We start from the raw sequence: 15,657 nt of genomic DNA, 5'->3' as shown, positions 1-15,657 counted from the left end.
ACGACGAAGAAGTAATATATACAGTTTAGGAAAACAAAAGAAACTAACAATTGTAATTACAGGTCGACTTTTCTAAATTAAAAAAGAAGAAGAAGTCCAAGAAGAAGGTTGATTTCGAAGCAGAAGCCGAACCTTCTGAACCTACTAATGCTGCTGATAATGAAGAAGTAGCTGGTGAACAAGATGGTAACAGCAAGACGATAATTAGAAAGATTAATGTTAAAACGTTATAATTAGATGCTGAAGAGGATCCTGATGCCATGTTTGCCGACTTGAAAAAGAAAAAGAAAAAGAAGTCCAAGTCAACTGAAGAGGTAAATGATAAAAGAACGGGTTAACAGAAAAGAATATAAACACATCTGTCACAAGGACGCTCCTGCTGAAACTGAAGCCGCAGCTGATAATGATGAAGAATTAGATTTCGGTGCTTTAAAGAGAAAGAAGAAGAAGAAGAAGTCTATGGCTCAATTTGAAGCTGACTTGGCTGATGAAAATGCAGATGAAGAAATTGTCGAAGACAAATCAGATAAACAAGCTGGCGAAGAAGCTTGGCTGAAGAGTGACAGAGACTATGCATACGAAGAGGTAATTATTATATAAATGAGTTGCTAGTGTGCCTAATGTATCATCAGCTCCTTGACCGCGTATTCAACATCTTGAAACAAAATAATCCTGAATTGGCAGGCGAAAAGAAGAAATACACCATTGTTCCTCCTTCAATTCATCGTGAAGGTAACAAGAAGACGATCTTTGCAAACGTATCAGAAATTTCCAAGAGACTTCACCGTCCTGCTGAACATGTCATTCAGTTCTTGTTTGCCGAATTGGGTACAACCGGTTCCGTCGACGGTGCTCAAAGATTGATCATCAAGGGTCGTTTCCAACAAAAGCAAATCGAAAATGTGCTGCGTCGTTACATTGTCGAATACGTCACCTGTAAGACTTGTAAATCTCCCAACACGATCATGACCAAAGATAACAGACTATACTTTGTTACCTGTGAACACTGTGGCTCGACTCGTTCCGTCTCTGCCATCAAGACAGGTTTCAAAGCACAGACAAAGGAAGATAGACGTGCGCTCAGAGCATAAAAAAATAAAATTTTATTATTTCTCTTTACGTTTGGGTTTCCAGTCTGATGAATGTTCTTCTTCCAACAAAACTTGCCTTGCCTTCTTTTTCTTTTTCACTGTCTTGGGTATCGTTGGTTTGTTCTGAACGACAGCAGCAGCAATTGATTGGTCCTTTTGTTGCTCTATACGTTTTATTTCATCAATTTGTAAGAGATACTCCATCTTTATCTGCTTTAGTTTCTCGGCTCTACTCAGTAGCTGCTTCGATCTTCCACTGAGCATCGACATGGTTGCCTTGATGGATAATAGCTTATTGTTATAGACTGACAACATATCCATCTATGGCTAAATTGTTAGTATCCATTTTCTTACTTTTTATTATATTACATTTGCTTTTATTTCTGAAAGCTCCTTTTCGGTTAATAGCGATGCGTCTCGCGTCTTTTGAATAAGAATTGCTAATTTATTTGATTCATCTCTAATTAAATGTCAAAAACAACCAACATTCTTTTCAAGTGTGATTTACTTTATTGTCAGTAATTGATGTTCTAACTGATCAATGGTTGATTGTATTTGAAATGTGTAAGCAGAGCTAATATCAGCTTGAGACATGGCCAAGAAAAAAAAACTGAATATAGAAATCAATGGGAGCTACTCACTCATTTCCAAATATGGTTGTGTGTTTTTTTGCTGGACTGAATTTTAATTGACATTTATTCCGAGGGTCAGGAGAAATGCCATTGTACTTCCGTTTTTGTCTTTTATCTCCTTTTTAGGGATTTATCGTCAATCCTGCGAGCGCGCGCGCGATTTCTTTCTATCTTTCTATAAAGCAAATCCTGGTCCCCGCTCTTTTCTCGTTTCTTTAAAGTAAAATGATCGTTAAAAGTACGCTCCCGGCCCTTTTCGGAGCATTATTCTTTTCTTTTACTGCCATGGGTAAGAAATTCACTCCTGCTCATCTCATCGAACTTCCAAGACCTACTGCGCCTGTAACTTCACCCAATGGCACCTTTGCTGTCTATTCCCAGTCAGCCTACAATATCGAGGATTCCAAGGTATAGCTTATACATAAAAGTTATTTTTCATCTAATGATTGTGTATAGACTATTCGTAGCCTTTATCTTTTAAATATCGAGACAAACTCGGTTGAACAGCTGACTGAACCCTCTTACAAGACAAGTGACAGTGAGCCTTTCTTTTTGGATGATAGCCATATTGCCTATTTCCATCATGACCAAGACCTAAAAGAAGAAGTGGATCAATTGTATGTCTTGAACTTGGCTGACAAGAGCCCTTATCGCTTAACTGATTTCCCTACTGCATTTGGTAACGTAAAGTATAATGTTGATCATAAGTTACTTGCCTTCTCTTCTGCTGTTTACCCAGATGATGGCACATTGGAAGGAGCAGCTGCAAGGGATAAAGAAATTGCTGAAACCAAGAAGGATACCGGTATGATGTTTGATCACCTCATGGTCAGGTAATAAATAAGAAATAAGAAAAAAACGGGAATTTTTTAAAAATAATAACTCGACTGGGGATGTAGACATTGGGATAGTTTTGTTCAAGAGAAAAAGAACAATATATTTGTTGTTCATCTTGAAATCAAAGACAACAGGTATCAACTTGCAGACAAGCCCATCAATCTACTTAAAGGTTCTGGACTGGAATCACCCATTTTCCCTCTGGGCGACGCTGGTGATTTTGCAATCTCTCCCGATGCTTCTCAACTTGCTTTCCTTGCTAAATCAACCAAACCAGACAATGCCTGGCAAACATCTGCTCATATCTACCTTGTGTCTACAAGAGGCAATGGTTCACCAAAGGCTATCAATGATGATATCCCTGCTGCCTCTTCCAGCCCTTACTTCACTCCATCTGGTCTTCTTGTCTATTTCCAAATGATGAGACCTCAGTACGAATCAGACCGCAACAGGATCACTGTGTATGATTTAGCGACGGATAAGAGAAAGGTTGTGGCCGAGTCTTGGGACAGCACGCCTCATGAAGTAGTGTCAGATGGAAAGGTACTCTATGTCACTGCTGAACAAAGAGGAAGGCAAAAAATCTTTGCTATCGATCTCCAGACAGAACAAGTGACTGAATTGACCAAGGAAAAATATGCCTCTGGTCTCCATCTTCTTCCGTCTGGCAACATTTTATTTACCATGAGCTCGATGAAGCATCCTGTGGCTCCTTACCTCCTCGATGTTGATACCAGGCAAGTCAAGCCTCTCACTATCGAAAAGAGCCTTGCCCAGGCTTTGGCAGACATTGACTTTTCTGAGCCAGAAGATGTTGATTTTGTTGGTGCCATGGATGAGCAAGTACACGGCTGGTACCTCAAGCCCGCTCAGTTTGAAGAAGGCAAAAAATATCCTCTTGCCGTCTTGATCCATGGCGGACCCCAGGGCGCCTGGAATGATAACTGGTCAACTCGTTGGAACCCTCAGGTTTTTGCGGGTGCCGGATACGGTGTTGTTGCTATCAATTTCCATGGTTCGACTGGATATGGTCAAAACTTTACGGATTCTATCGGCGGCAACTGGGGATCTCATCCTTTCTATGACATTGAAACTGGCGTAGGTCACATCCTCAGCAAGTATGATTACTTGGACCCTAAACGCGTAGCAGGTCTTGGCGCTTCATATGGTGGTTATATGGCTAACTGGATTAATGGACATAGTGACAAATTTAAGGTCTTGGTGAACCATGATGGTATGTTCTCTACTCTTCAAGCTTACTATACAACAGATGAACTTTATTTCCCTGAAACGGAGGTAAGCAAAATCACTTGTTTAAATGCTCTTTTTAACTTTATATATACAGTTTAAGGGGGCACCTATTCATCCTGACAATAGAAAATTATATGAAAAATGGTCTCCTGCCAACTATGTTCATAACTGGAAGACACCTACTTTATTTATTCATGGTGGTCGTGATTATAGATTAACTACTTGTGAGTCTCTATCTGCATTCACTGCTCTCCAAAGACAGGGTATCGAATCCCGCTTCCTTTACTTCCCAGACGAAAATCACTGGGTATTGAAGCCTGCCAATTCTTTAAGATGGCATAAAGAAGGTAATAGAAATGCTCCATTTATCTATTCGTACTAACCATTTTATTAAGTGCTGAACTGGATCAATAAACATACTCAACAAACCAAGATTGCCTTACATTATCAATCACTTTAATCGAAATGAATGAGAAATAAAACCTGATTGCATCAGTAAAATAAAACGCACGTCGTCGTCTTTTGGAAACTATGTGCAGTACTTCTAAAAAGCAAAGTCGCAGGTTCTGAAATTCAATGTTTCTGTTAGAAAACTGTCCGTCGCGAGCTTTCTTTTCGCTAATTTACAAAACTTATACTCTTATAATAAAACGACCCTGAGTATGCCACCTGGCTCGCCAACCAAAACAACACCACAAGCACACCAAGTGACCTTACTTCAGAGGAAACTACTGACTTGATTGCCCAGTTCGAACTATACCAAAAGACCTTAAATTGCCCTCGCTGTGAGAAACAGGGCTTCTTTCGCCGAAACTGCCACACTAAGATGGAACCCCCGCAAGCTATTTTTCGTTGTATCGTAGTAGCTATAGAGCTATAAATATGATAGGCAACGTTCACTCTTGCATTTCTTCTTCACAGATTTCTTCTACAGAAACTGGCAAACTTTCTAGGTCTTCCCAGTCATCTCCGACTTTCCAACAATATGCGCTTGGTAATCAATCAGATGACACCTATTCTCTTCTGGATATGATTCAGCACCTTACTCAAGAGCTTGCAGCCGCCAAATCTAAAATCGAACAGCTCCATGCCGCGACTATCCAACTACAAATCAACTTAATCACGAAAAATAGACTCGCAGCCAACCTGCGCCACATGTACTGCCAAACTCTCAATTCTCTATTGATGCTTCTGAACTCACACCAATGTCACTACCATGGCGTGGCCCCGACCAAGTACACCAATTAAAAGAGCATATGATGCAACAAAGTCAGCAGCGACGACTACAAAGTCAAGATAGTACCGCCAGAGTATTACATCCACTCTTCGAAAATCAAGGCTTCCCAGTACATATGCCTTTCTACGAAGGCTCGAGTACTCGCTATCCAACTTCGCTCCGGATTGCGTAAATTGGATATCAATAATAACCGTATTTTTGACATTCACTACTTCTATCGTAATGTCGTAGCCTTACTGGTACACAATAATGTTGGCGACGAACTTTGATCCCATCTGTAATGATTCAAGGTACTACGTACACACCACCATATCAAGCCTGTCTCAGCATTTATTGATATCAAATCCGAATACGACACAGCCAGCCACAGTTTTTGTGGGACGTCCTGCACCATTACATTTCACCTCCTATGCTCGGTCTGTCACGTTGCTTTTTTGACAATATGCAAATCGATGTTCTTCTCTCTAATGCAACCCCTCGTCGCTTCAACCCCAAATCAGGCGTGCTCCAAGGCTCAATTCTCTCACCGTACCTTTACTCCATATATATAAATCAGCTTCCAGCCTGGTTACGTCCCCAGGCTATCGCCACCAACATGTTACTATTGGAAATAACATCGTTCCTGACATGCTTGCTCTATGCAGATGATGTGATGCTAATAACTGAATGTATAAGGATGATTGACCTGCTAAGAAAGTGTGAAGAACATAGTCTACAAATGGGATACCAATGGAACCCCTTGAAATGCGTTATCTTGAATAGTCAACTGAACCAATAACATATATCATCTACAACCAAGCCATCCGTCATGAAGCTTCCTTCGCCTATTTAGTTGTACCATTTAAACCAGGAGATTATCTAGGCCCAAATGAGCTATTTAGGCGCAACTCCTCCAAGGCAGTAGCCACGATGAACTTATTGACGTCGATTGGCTTTAATCTCTCTGGCTTCTCTAGGCTTCTTTCGATCAGATTTTACGCCCATATAGTCCGATCACAGCTTGAATATGGCTTGGCAATCAATCGCTTTACTAGTACCCAGCTAAAAGCTCTTGAGAATGTGCAAAATAGGTGTATCTGTAAGATTTGTGATGCCCGTGGAAAGGCCTTTACCAAAGTGATGCTTCATCTAGCTAAACTACCCCTTATGACAGAACGAGTCCATATTTTCCAAGCACATCTCCTCTTTAGATCTCCACATCTACCTAACAACGGACTGTTATGTCGACTACTGCCTCACATTCGACATACTCGTAGGCACCGGTGGTACCTACTTTCTAAGGCCCCTCTCTGGCGAAGCATGGCTTCTACAGACGAAGAGCTAGATAAGCGTATGCTCAAAGCAGCCAAAAAGATCGACATTACGAGCTTTTATCAAGCTGCCGTCGATCTGTATCTTTAGATCCTATCTTATAGTTGCTATGTTTCACGTAGAAGATAGTCGCTGTATGCGATAGAGATTATGCTGACAACGTAGTGGAAAGCCATGTCCATGTCCCAAACGCTCTATGCTCAGTTTAACAAGAAAACACGCTATTACGTGTCTCAATATGCCTGAAACCATAGCAGACCCTCTGTCGTTCCTTCTGAATATGCCTCCATCTCGTACCTCAATATCTTCAAATCTGTCACTCTCTTGGGCTCAGCGTTGACCTGTTATACGGTTAAACAATCTTTTATTAAACCCAAGTGGGCACGTAGTATTTTTATACTGAAATTTCCCGGGTAAGTTCAGCAAGGTGGAGTGTATAATGTGGTGAGGGTGAGAAGGTACTGTTATAGAACGAAGATTATAATTTCCATAATAAGTAAAGACAGAGTCTGTGCGTAGTCAATATGGAATATAAAGTGATTTATAAGCACTATTCCAATGCGTAGTCTTTATAATAAGAATACCCAATTAGAGTAACTTAGTAAGCATCCAGATCATTCTCATAAGCCAGGCACCGCAGCTTTAACCATTACCGTAGCAGAACAAATCAAATCGTACCTTGATTTAATCCTCATCAAAAAGTATAAATAGTGCCCTCTTTTTCATTGTATTTTGCATTATCTCAATTCTCAGGAATAAACGAATTCTCACAAATACTTGTTTGTTCCATCTTCACAAACGATCTGTGCTCGCGGCCTGTTACGATCTGGACACTTGCCGACCACAACACTGGTACGAACAAGGATTCAGATGCAAAAATAGCATCCCAGTTGTTTCAAGCAGTCGCGGCATCTGTTTGGGAACAAGGTGAAAACGCTATCCTTAGCCGATATTGTGTTAATGATCAACAAAAAAATGCAAGACAAACGGCAAAGTTTGGAATATTATGGATGAGATTCTCAGGCTGTTCAATGACAACTCAACCATCGACATCATTGGCAATGAACAACTCAATCGTCCTTTGACCAATTTGGCGAATGAAATATCACCCTCTCTCATCACTGCAAATGCCGAAGTGACGCGCACCATTTGTCAAATCTTCGCCATATGAATAAACAGTTTTTCTCATGGAGCAGCGAATCAAAGTGGATATCATTGTCAATAAAAAAAAATGACGTACAAATTTCTCCTGTATGTATTCTGCCGTGGGATATAGTATAAGAGTTTCTGCAGACGTGTGAATACATTGCAGCCAAACTTTTTTTTTTGTGTTGGGGAGCGTACTCCGAGTTTTATTTAAAGTCCTTTAAATGTCATAATGAGGGAAAGAAAAGATTGGATGTATAAAAAGAAAAAAGAAAGGGAAACAGAAAACAGATTAAACTTGATACAGATTATTTTGAATCAAGCTGGATTTCAGTATCCAGACGGGCAAAGGAGCTAATAATACGATGTAAAACAATAGACGAGATAAACGGTGTGCGATCTAACGCCCAACGCCAATGAGATTGCCAGATTGTCAATAGCGTGCAAATTGCAGCCAAACTGTCAATGGATGCTTATGAAGATGCTTATTTTTGCAAGCTTGACTCGTTTTCATTTTGACCTATTCTGGTCTCATTTTCTTTCAGGGCGAATTCATTTTCCGTACAACCTGGATTCGTTTTCGTCATTGGGTGAATTTACTTTCCGGAAAGAGTGTATATGAAGCACGAAAGCATCGTTAGCTCTTTTTTTTTTTTTTTTTTTTTTTTTTTTTTTTTTTTTCTCATTAAAAACCGAGTATTACAATATGAGCTTTCAAATTGTCTATGAAGACGGACACAGTAATGCAGTTGATGCATACGGTAGACCTGAGCCTATGGACTACATCATTGATGAAGAGCGATATGCTTTAAAGACAGTTAGTTTACACGCCCAGTATTTGCATAATCAGCCTCAGGAGAATAATTTCGTCGTAACCCCTATGACAGATGAAAATGCAAAAGATGACCCAGATGTTCGCATGAATGGGGCGTCGAGTAAACGAGTGTACAAACTCTATACGGATCAAGACAAAGTTAGATTCTTTAAACTGATGCTTGAGAAAGTTATGAGTGTTTCAGCTGCTGCACAACAATTAGGTATTCATGTTCGCGCAGCTCAAAGATGGGCTCAAATGTACAAAACAGATCCTAATAGTATTTTTATAAAGCATAAGAAAACCGGTCGCTCACGTATACTTCAAGAAGAACACAAGCGAGTGATCTTGGAGTATATAGACGAAGATCCTTCAGTCGTCATGGAGCAAGTAATCGAGCGACTACTTCAAAAGTTTCAGGATCTCAAGGTCTCTAAAAGCACTGTCTACAATTTTGTAAGAAGTGAATGTAACTTGTCACTCAAAAAAGCCCAATTTCAGCCTGTAGATAGGAACAGTGAAGAAAAAGTTCAGGAGCGTTTTGACTAGGTTCATAAGTGGGAGTGTACGGACATGAACTTCAGAACTAATCGCATCTTTCTCGATGAGTCTGCATTTCATATTAATTTAAAACGTAGTATGGCCTGGCCAAAAAAAGGATTGCCTGCTGTGGTCACAGTGCCCAAAACCCGATCACAAACAACAACGATTTTAGGTGCGATCTCTGCTTCAGGACTAATAAAGTGTAGCCTGAGATTACCGCAGCCGTCAGCCAAGAAAAGAAAGAGAGAAGGTTAGGTTGAGCTAACGAGCACAGGGATAGTAATTGGTCATTATTATAGCTTTCTGAAGGCCACGATGGATGAAGTAGATCAGTACCCACATATGAAAGGGTATTATCTTGTTATGAATAGTGCTGTGAGACTTCAAATTCCAGAATCCTGATGTCGTTCAAGCTGAGCAAGCCCTTTCTCAACAGCCAAGCAGCACCGTATCCGTAGAAGACTTTGGCCGCTTCCTTCAAGCCAGATCTGAACAGTCTGCCGTTCTCAGTCGATTCTATGGACATACCATCACAAACCATGATAATGGATACCCCCTCTTTCGCAAGGTCCGTCTTTCAGCGTACTTCAACAGTCAATGTGCCGATCAAAAGCTTATTCAAGACTTACGCGCTAAGTTTGGAGAAGACGCCGTGTTTGTGATGGGAAACTGGTCCGCTCCCCATGCTAGGTATCATGAGCCCATCCGTGGCCTTGGTTTCCGGAGACTCCTCAAGAAGCATGGGTTCCAAGTCTATCTTATAGACTAGTACAAGACCAGTAGGTGCTGCCCAACACGCCACAATGAAAGCCTCCGCACGTTCCGTCGTGTTCCAAATCCACGACCGTATCAACGTGAGCGATATCCTACTGTTGCCTGTCATGGCCTTTTAAGGTAATAATATATATCAACCACTTGGATGACTTTATCCTGATTGAACATTGCTTGTAGATGCACCAATCTATACTGTAGACCCGCCATGGCAGCTCCAGATAGATATCGCTTATGGAACAGGGATGTTGCTGCTTGTCTCAATTACGTGCACATCCTTCGTGGGCTTCGACGTAATGGCATGGTTCCTCATAGGTTTCGCCGGGTTGCTGTTGCTCCTACAAGACGTCGAAGAAGAGTGGATAATCAGGAGCAACCAAGAACTAGAATACGCTTAGACGATGATTCTCCGTCCTAGTTATCACTAGGACACATCTAGATGCCTTCGGGGTAAGTTGTATGTAATAATTTTCTTACATAACTAACTGTATAATCCTTTATATTCTCTTCTTGGTACTTATTACTCTCATTTGTATGTCGTCTCCTTTTCACGTATTTTATTTTTAACCTTTGCGTAAATACTTCCAAACGGACTGAACGAGTCCGGGCGAACGTTTATTTTATTGTTTTATTTTTGCGCTCATTTGGACCATCAATAAAATATCACGTTTGAACAAAGTAAATGTCGCTAAGTCAAAAACATAGGCAGTTATTGAAATCTAATTGTCAGTTTGGGCAAGAATGTTGTCGCTTTCGAAAAATCACTTAGCGACATTTATTTTTCACAAAGTGACAATATTTAGCAGCCGTGCTGTAATTTGGACAGGTACCTCCCAAGCACTATCTGGGGTAGCAGCAGATTGTCTGTCATACCTAATACTACTAATGTGAGAGATGCTCTCAGAGCTATGCTTTATGCATATAAAATTATAATAAGTTTTGTCCTCCCTTTTCCCCATATCTTTCAAGCTTATACGATAATAACCAAATCTTTGGAAGGAGTAGACTTAAGCTTTGATAGTATCAAAAAATATCTCTAGTACGACGATGCCAGGGACGAGTATCTGTCACATTTTTCGTCTCCGTTTCGTCAACATTTTGATCAAGCACTGCAAAATAACATGGCCACTACGAGTGACACTCACTAAAAAGATTTGAAACAGGTGAATCCTAATAAATGAATTTGTCCAATCAACCTCGACTTTTTCAAATTCCTTCTTTTTTCCTTCAAACAGAACTGCGCACTTGGGTGCCAATAGTGAATTTTTCTTTCTTCACCCTCTTCACACCACAAAACTTTCTGAGTCAAAATAAAAAATGAAAGTTGAATGCTCCAAGTCTTCTGAATTGATCTCAGAGGTCAATAGCCAACCTCTTCATCCTGTAACTGATTTACAATCACCTTCCAAACGGCTCGTCATCAACCCAGCATTATCTGAACTCACACAACAAACCTTGATTGATGTCAACAGTCAGCCATTCAGTTTGAAAGATAACAATACACTTGTGACCTATCAAGAATTTGGTAATCCTAATGACCGAGTACTGTATTATCCATCTGAGGGTTCATCTACCACGCAAACAGCCACAGAAACAACAACAGCAGCAACAGATATGGTTGATAATCCTGCCATGATTACAGAGTTTTACGAGCGGTTTGCCACCGGTAATATGTTTCCTTCACTTGCTGATCTTCGTACAGCTGCATATGAGTACGGCAAGAAATACAATGTGGCTTTAACGACAAGCAAATCAGACAAGACAAAGGTCTACCTCATCTGTAAGCACGGTGGTCATTATCGTCAAAACGAAAAACGAGATAAAAAGAAGACAGAGATTGCAGTGCCAGATAAAGAGGTCAAGCCTCGAGTCCGAAGATCTCAAAAGACAGGCTGCGAGTGCATGATCTATGCTAGGTGTAGTCGAGATAGCTTCTGGATGATTCGCAAGAGTGTTGCCGAGCATAATCATCCGATCGCTGAAGACCCACGTACGTACGCAATGTACCGATCCTTGTCACCTGAAAATCTTTTGATTGTTCATCGATTGCTAAGAGAACGTGTGGGCGTATCGTATATTGTAAAGTCGTTAAGAGCAAGCGGAGTCACGAATGTGATTGCGAAGGATATTGAAAATATACAGCAAGATATGAAGCGTAGAGATACTCTTAATGAACAGCTGCAGTTACAAAATGCTGTTATTCAAGCCGGTTTACCTATCACTCAACAAACCAGCACTTTTACCACGGATCCTTCTTCTTCTTCCAATCCTTCTACTGCTACAAGTGAACAACAACAACAACAACAACTTAACAGTAAGGATAACGACGACAATGCCCACCAATAAATTTTCAGTTGTATGCATTTGTGGATACTCTTTCTCTTTTACTTCCATAATAATAATAAAAAAAGCTATAAAACTGTGAATGCCTCTAAACCTTTCTCTACTCTTCCAAAACGTCCATCCACCATAGAGAATATATTGTTTACGAATTGAGCATCGTACTATATATAACAGTGTTAGACATCGAGCTTCTCAAAATGCATTTAAAGAGCTTACCTGACAAGCTCTTGTGCAATCAGGTGAGAAATTGGCTTCAATCAAGATGGGCTTAAAGTCATTTGTGAGCATTAAATCAAACCCATAGACAGCAAAGGTATTTTGGTTCGTAGCCATGCCATCAAATCCTAAAGGCTGTGGTTGAATAACAGCTGCCTTGAGGACATCTACACAAAGAATATATAAGCTCTTACCCTCGTGTGTTATCTTTTTTGTACCTCTGATGACAGTATAAATCTCTTGTTGTATACTGTCCCACTTGACAGAATGTTGCTTTTCCATGTTTTGAATAAAACTCTTGTGATCCAACTGTGTCATCTGATAGTTTGTGTAGTTCATGACTGTAAACTGTCGCTCATAGTCTTGTAGGTCTGTCAAGTCAAATTTTTTATTTGCCAAACGGACCCAAAACATGTTATAGACACAGGCAATCAGGTCTGGATGAGCCTGACGAACGAGGACGATATAGCGAAGATCGAACTTTTTGCCATTGTACAGGCAAGGTGAAGTAAGATATCGTTGGATGACCCTTGGTGTAGAGTCGTCATGCAAACGGATAGCCTCGGCCAGGTTCTTGACGATTCTTATTCCAATACCACGAGCCGCGTTCCATGGTTTAGTAACCCATAAATTTGTCTGTCCTTCGTCTTTTGTCTAAAAAGGTGTATTAATAGCCTTGTTCTATTCTAATTTTTGGTGCCTTTTCTCTTACGTTCAAGTAATCACCAACGAACTCTGATAACTCAGTTACTAAGTTGTATGTAGGCAAATACCAAGATGGTGATCCAAATGTTTGCCTATATGCCCACATTAATAAATTTTCTAGAGTATTTTCATAATCACATACTTGATTAATTGCGCAAGGTTTTGCTTGTATGTAAGACAACTTTCGTTGGGAATCTGGTTGATAGATTGGTGAGGTTTGAGAGAATCCCAATCCTTAAAGTCGCTACTGAGCCAAATAATGTCAGCACGCTCACGATCAGGAGTGAATTTGACACCATCAAGGTTCAAGAATTGCTGAACAAATTGAGCATCAGTATGAACCAATATCGTATCCTTTTGTTGGCTCTTTTCCTGTTGCTTGAGCCATTCTACAACCTGCTGAGAGTTCAAATGTTTAAGAGACACTTGCGCCAGCTTTTGTGATTTGTAGGCCTCAATCAACACATGCTTCTCTTGTTGAAGTTCTTCAGACAGCAACACCCTGTTTTCCAGAGCAAAGAGATAAGCCAATTTATCTGACTCTCGCTCAACATTTTTGGGTAACAGATCACAGCTGACAATCTCTCCAGGTGCAATATCTTCAATAGGGAAAAAGACGCTGTAAGGAATCATACCTCTGCTACCACGGGAAAAGATGAAGGGAAGACAGGCAACGTTTGGTTTATTCGAATGACAGATGGCAGATCCAACTTCGTCATTTACATACCAAGCCGTATGTGTGACTGGTTGACCATCTTGTTGAAGGATGGAATAGGAATAGGTTTGAATATAGGACCACATCTTTTCGTAAACCGCATTCGCACGACCCTTCATCCACTCTTCTTCTCTCTTCTTTCTCCTTTCCGATCTCTCCTTCTTTTCTTTTTCTTCCTTTTCTTGAGGCTGACCACTAGCTAGCATTTGACCCAGGACCTGTTCTTCCAGCCTTTCCGATTCTTGCTTTGCATCTTCGTCCAGTGTCAATCGCTTAAAAACCGTCAGTTATACTAATGAGTAGTAAGATAAATATTTACCATAATGGCATTAACGACCTCATTATTCTCAGCCAAGAGCGCCTCCTCTGCCTTTTTCTCACTCACATTTGCCTGAGAAGCAACCAGCTGAATCAACTCGTCAGATGGCTTTGTCACATCGCTGTCATCCTCATCGTCCGATACAAACTCTTCTTTTTCAATATCCATCAAATTTTCAAGTCTATCCAATAATTCAGGATTTTGAATAAGCTCCTTTACGGCTGTTTCAGGAGAAGTAGTCCATGCATGATCGATCAAGAAGATATTGCTTTTTTGGATGTCAACAACATACGCGTATACATAGTTTACAATGTTTACCTATGTTTTTGTAAAGTCTTGTCTGCTTTCAAATGAAGAGAATATCCTGATAGTGGATCACCATAATGAAGTTCAAAGAATTCACCTAACCTTTTTTGTTAGAGCGTAAATAGGTTCAACTCTATGTTTTACCTGCGTCAAGGTAGTCCTCTCCAAGTTTCATGAAAAGAGGCTAACAAAAAATGAATAAAAAGCCTTTTATATATACACTTATATCTTACTTCCCATAACTCCTTTGGAATAGGACCAAGTTGATATTGATGAACAGTGGCAAACGATTCAAATGCTGTTGACATTTAAGCAAACTTTTTTTTTTATTTGATAAAAAATTGACAGCTATTTTCTTTTTTGTTCTTCATAAAACCCAATTCGGCCAATAAAATAGCTTGCATCATTCACTCGCGACAAGGATGAACAGCAAAAAAAGAAGAAAAGTCTATTATAATTTATACATCCAAATCATCATCCGAGTCTCTGCCTGCAGAAAGCTTCTTCTTTTTATAGTTGATTCCATCTTGTCCTTTCATCTTGCGTTTCTTTTCTCTTCTGGCTGATAAAGAACCTGCCGCACTATTCACTGAACGATCATCTTGGCTTGAGTCTTGATCCTTTTCTTCCTTTTGTGCCAATGCCTATTGCCATGTGTTAATACATAATATTATACACTATACTTTTTACCTTTTGATATGTAGATGAAGACAATGAAAATAAGCGATCTAATTCTGTAAATTTGGGCTTTCGTCTGTCGGTTCGATTTGCTAAATAACCGTCAAATCCACGTATGATATTTCCGTTTTGTTGTGTGTCTTCCAAATAAGATCCTTCAAATAAATAGATGGCGTGTTCCAAGTTGATCTATATATTTTATATAAATATATATTTAGTAACCATGTAGAAGCATCATCAAGAGGGGGAACTTGCCAGATTAGTATCCACTTGCTTCTTTCGTGCTAATAATGCTTGTAGTTCCTGCTTTGCTTCTTCATACTTTTGACGAGTCATTTGAGGTGGTTCAGCTGGCGTGTCTGTTGTATTGTTATTATTATTATTATTATTGTTGTTGTTATTATTATTAGCTGGTGTCGTAGTAGTACTAGTTGTTGTAGTGGTAGTGATAGGCGTTGTAGTAGTTGGTGTTGTCTATAGCGAATTAAGTTAGATCTAGTAGCTTGCTATCTATTTCTTCACCAACACTTTGTTCTTTTGCATCTGCCATTTTGATTTACGGAAGTTTTCGTTTTTTTATTTCGTTTTACCAATAGGAAAAGAGAGAGGACAAATAAAAGAGCGTAGTGGGGCTTATATCATCCATATATTGCTGCACTATTATTGGCTCCCTTTGTAAGAGAGCCCTTTATCATAAAACACTACTAGAAAGCAATAAAGACACAAGCCAAGGAGCAAATGT

The 15,657-nt window shown here is 39.9% G+C and overlaps 7 protein-coding genes across 7 annotated transcripts; 4 read left to right on the top strand and 3 right to left on the bottom strand.

Moving 5' to 3' along the window:
- Positions 1-260: 260 nt before the first annotated feature.
- RHIMIDRAFT_204281 (translation initiation factor eIF2 subunit beta) lies at positions 261-1,091 on the top strand (the record flags this gene model as incomplete). Its single annotated transcript, XM_023606746.1, has 3 exons — positions 261-314; positions 370-585; positions 633-1,091. 3 exons carry the CDS (start codon positions 261-263, stop codon positions 1,089-1,091), a joined length of 729 nt encoding a protein of 242 aa, XP_023465170.1.
- On the bottom strand, positions 1,064-1,720 carry RHIMIDRAFT_257695 (uncharacterized protein). Its single transcript, XM_023611299.1, has 3 exons — positions 1,600-1,720; positions 1,461-1,551; positions 1,064-1,412 (listed from the first exon to the last, which is right to left on the bottom strand). The coding sequence occupies exons 1-3, from the start codon at positions 1,683-1,685 to the stop codon at positions 1,107-1,109; spliced, it is 483 nt and encodes a 160-aa protein (XP_023465169.1). The 5' UTR covers positions 1,686-1,720; the 3' UTR covers positions 1,064-1,106.
- Positions 1,721-1,744: 24 nt separating this feature from the next.
- RHIMIDRAFT_314270 (peptidase S9 prolyl oligopeptidase active site domain protein) lies at positions 1,745-4,702 on the top strand. The gene is made up of 5 exons (XM_023614923.1): positions 1,745-2,131; positions 2,180-2,556; positions 2,623-3,856; positions 3,906-4,158; positions 4,207-4,702. The coding sequence occupies exons 1-5, from the start codon at positions 1,949-1,951 to the stop codon at positions 4,269-4,271; spliced, it is 2,112 nt and encodes a 703-aa protein (XP_023465168.1). The 5' UTR covers positions 1,745-1,948; the 3' UTR covers positions 4,272-4,702.
- Positions 4,680-6,654, top strand: RHIMIDRAFT_292999 (uncharacterized protein). Its single transcript, XM_023613946.1, has 3 exons — positions 4,680-5,121; positions 5,180-5,287; positions 5,811-6,654. Exons 1-3 carry the CDS (start codon positions 5,017-5,019, stop codon positions 6,447-6,449), a joined length of 852 nt encoding a protein of 283 aa, XP_023465167.1. The 5' UTR covers positions 4,680-5,016; the 3' UTR covers positions 6,450-6,654.
- A 4,296-nt stretch (positions 6,655-10,950) lies between these two features.
- RHIMIDRAFT_238894 (uncharacterized protein) lies at positions 10,951-11,979 on the top strand (the record flags this gene model as incomplete). Its single annotated transcript, XM_023609058.1, has 1 exon — positions 10,951-11,979. The coding sequence occupies one exon, from the start codon at positions 10,951-10,953 to the stop codon at positions 11,977-11,979; it is 1,029 nt and encodes a 342-aa protein (XP_023465166.1).
- A 65-nt stretch (positions 11,980-12,044) lies between these two features.
- Positions 12,045-14,545, bottom strand: RHIMIDRAFT_238893 (TTL-domain-containing protein; the record flags this gene model as incomplete). Its single annotated transcript, XM_023609057.1, has 9 exons — positions 12,045-12,137; positions 12,193-12,359; positions 12,411-12,846; positions 12,905-12,989; positions 13,040-13,884; positions 13,932-14,199; positions 14,250-14,334; positions 14,382-14,421; positions 14,471-14,545. The coding sequence occupies 9 exons, from the start codon at positions 14,543-14,545 to the stop codon at positions 12,045-12,047; spliced, it is 2,094 nt and encodes a 697-aa protein (XP_023465165.1).
- Positions 14,546-14,860: 315 nt separating this feature from the next.
- On the bottom strand, positions 14,861-15,282 carry RHIMIDRAFT_257686 (NuA4-domain-containing protein). The gene is made up of 2 exons (XM_023611298.1): positions 15,171-15,282; positions 14,861-15,104 (listed from the first exon to the last, which is right to left on the bottom strand). Exons 1-2 carry the CDS (start codon positions 15,249-15,251, stop codon positions 14,895-14,897), a joined length of 291 nt encoding a protein of 96 aa, XP_023465164.1. The 5' UTR covers positions 15,252-15,282; the 3' UTR covers positions 14,861-14,894.
- Between the last annotated feature and the right edge of the window lie 375 nt (positions 15,283-15,657).

Source organism: Rhizopus microsporus, assembly GCF_002708625.1.
Source record: "Rhizopus microsporus ATCC 52813 unplaced genomic scaffold scaffold_11, whole genome shotgun sequence".
Lineage (NCBI taxonomy): Eukaryota > Fungi > Mucoromycota > Mucoromycetes > Mucorales > Rhizopodaceae > Rhizopus > Rhizopus microsporus.
Note: the sequence above shows the minus strand (reverse complement) of the source record. Positions and strands in the feature narration are given on the sequence as shown.

Coding starts and splice junctions, on each gene's coding strand:
- RHIMIDRAFT_292999 (XM_023613946.1), top strand. CDS start 5,017: ATGTCACTACCATGGCGTGGCCCCGACCAAGTACACCAATTAAAAGAG. Junction 5,122..5,179: donor GTCAAGATAGTACCGCCAGA/GTATTACATCCA, acceptor CTTTCTACGAAG/GCTCGAGTACTCGCTATCCA. Junction 5,288..5,810: donor GTAATGTCGTAGCCTTACTG/GTACACAATAAT, acceptor TATCTTGAATAG/TCAACTGAACCAATAACATA.
- RHIMIDRAFT_257695 (XM_023611299.1), bottom strand. CDS start 1,685: ATGTCTCAAGCTGATATTAGCTCTGCTTACACATTTCAAATACAATCA. Junction 1,552..1,599: donor CATCAATTACTGACAATAAA/GTAAATCACACT, acceptor ACATTTAATTAG/AGATGAATCAAATAAATTAG. Junction 1,413..1,460: donor TTTCAGAAATAAAAGCAAAT/GTAATATAATAA, acceptor ATTTAGCCATAG/ATGGATATGTTGTCAGTCTA.
- RHIMIDRAFT_314270 (XM_023614923.1), top strand. CDS start 1,949: ATGATCGTTAAAAGTACGCTCCCGGCCCTTTTCGGAGCATTATTCTTT. Junction 2,132..2,179: donor ACAATATCGAGGATTCCAAG/GTATAGCTTATA, acceptor GATTGTGTATAG/ACTATTCGTAGCCTTTATCT. Junction 4,159..4,206: donor TTTAAGATGGCATAAAGAAG/GTAATAGAAATG, acceptor CATTTTATTAAG/TGCTGAACTGGATCAATAAA.
- RHIMIDRAFT_257686 (XM_023611298.1), bottom strand. CDS start 15,251: ATGACTCGTCAAAAGTATGAAGAAGCAAAGCAGGAACTACAAGCATTA. Junction 15,105..15,170: donor AGCAAGTGGATACTAATCTG/GCAAGTTCCCCC, acceptor TAAAATATATAG/ATCAACTTGGAACACGCCAT.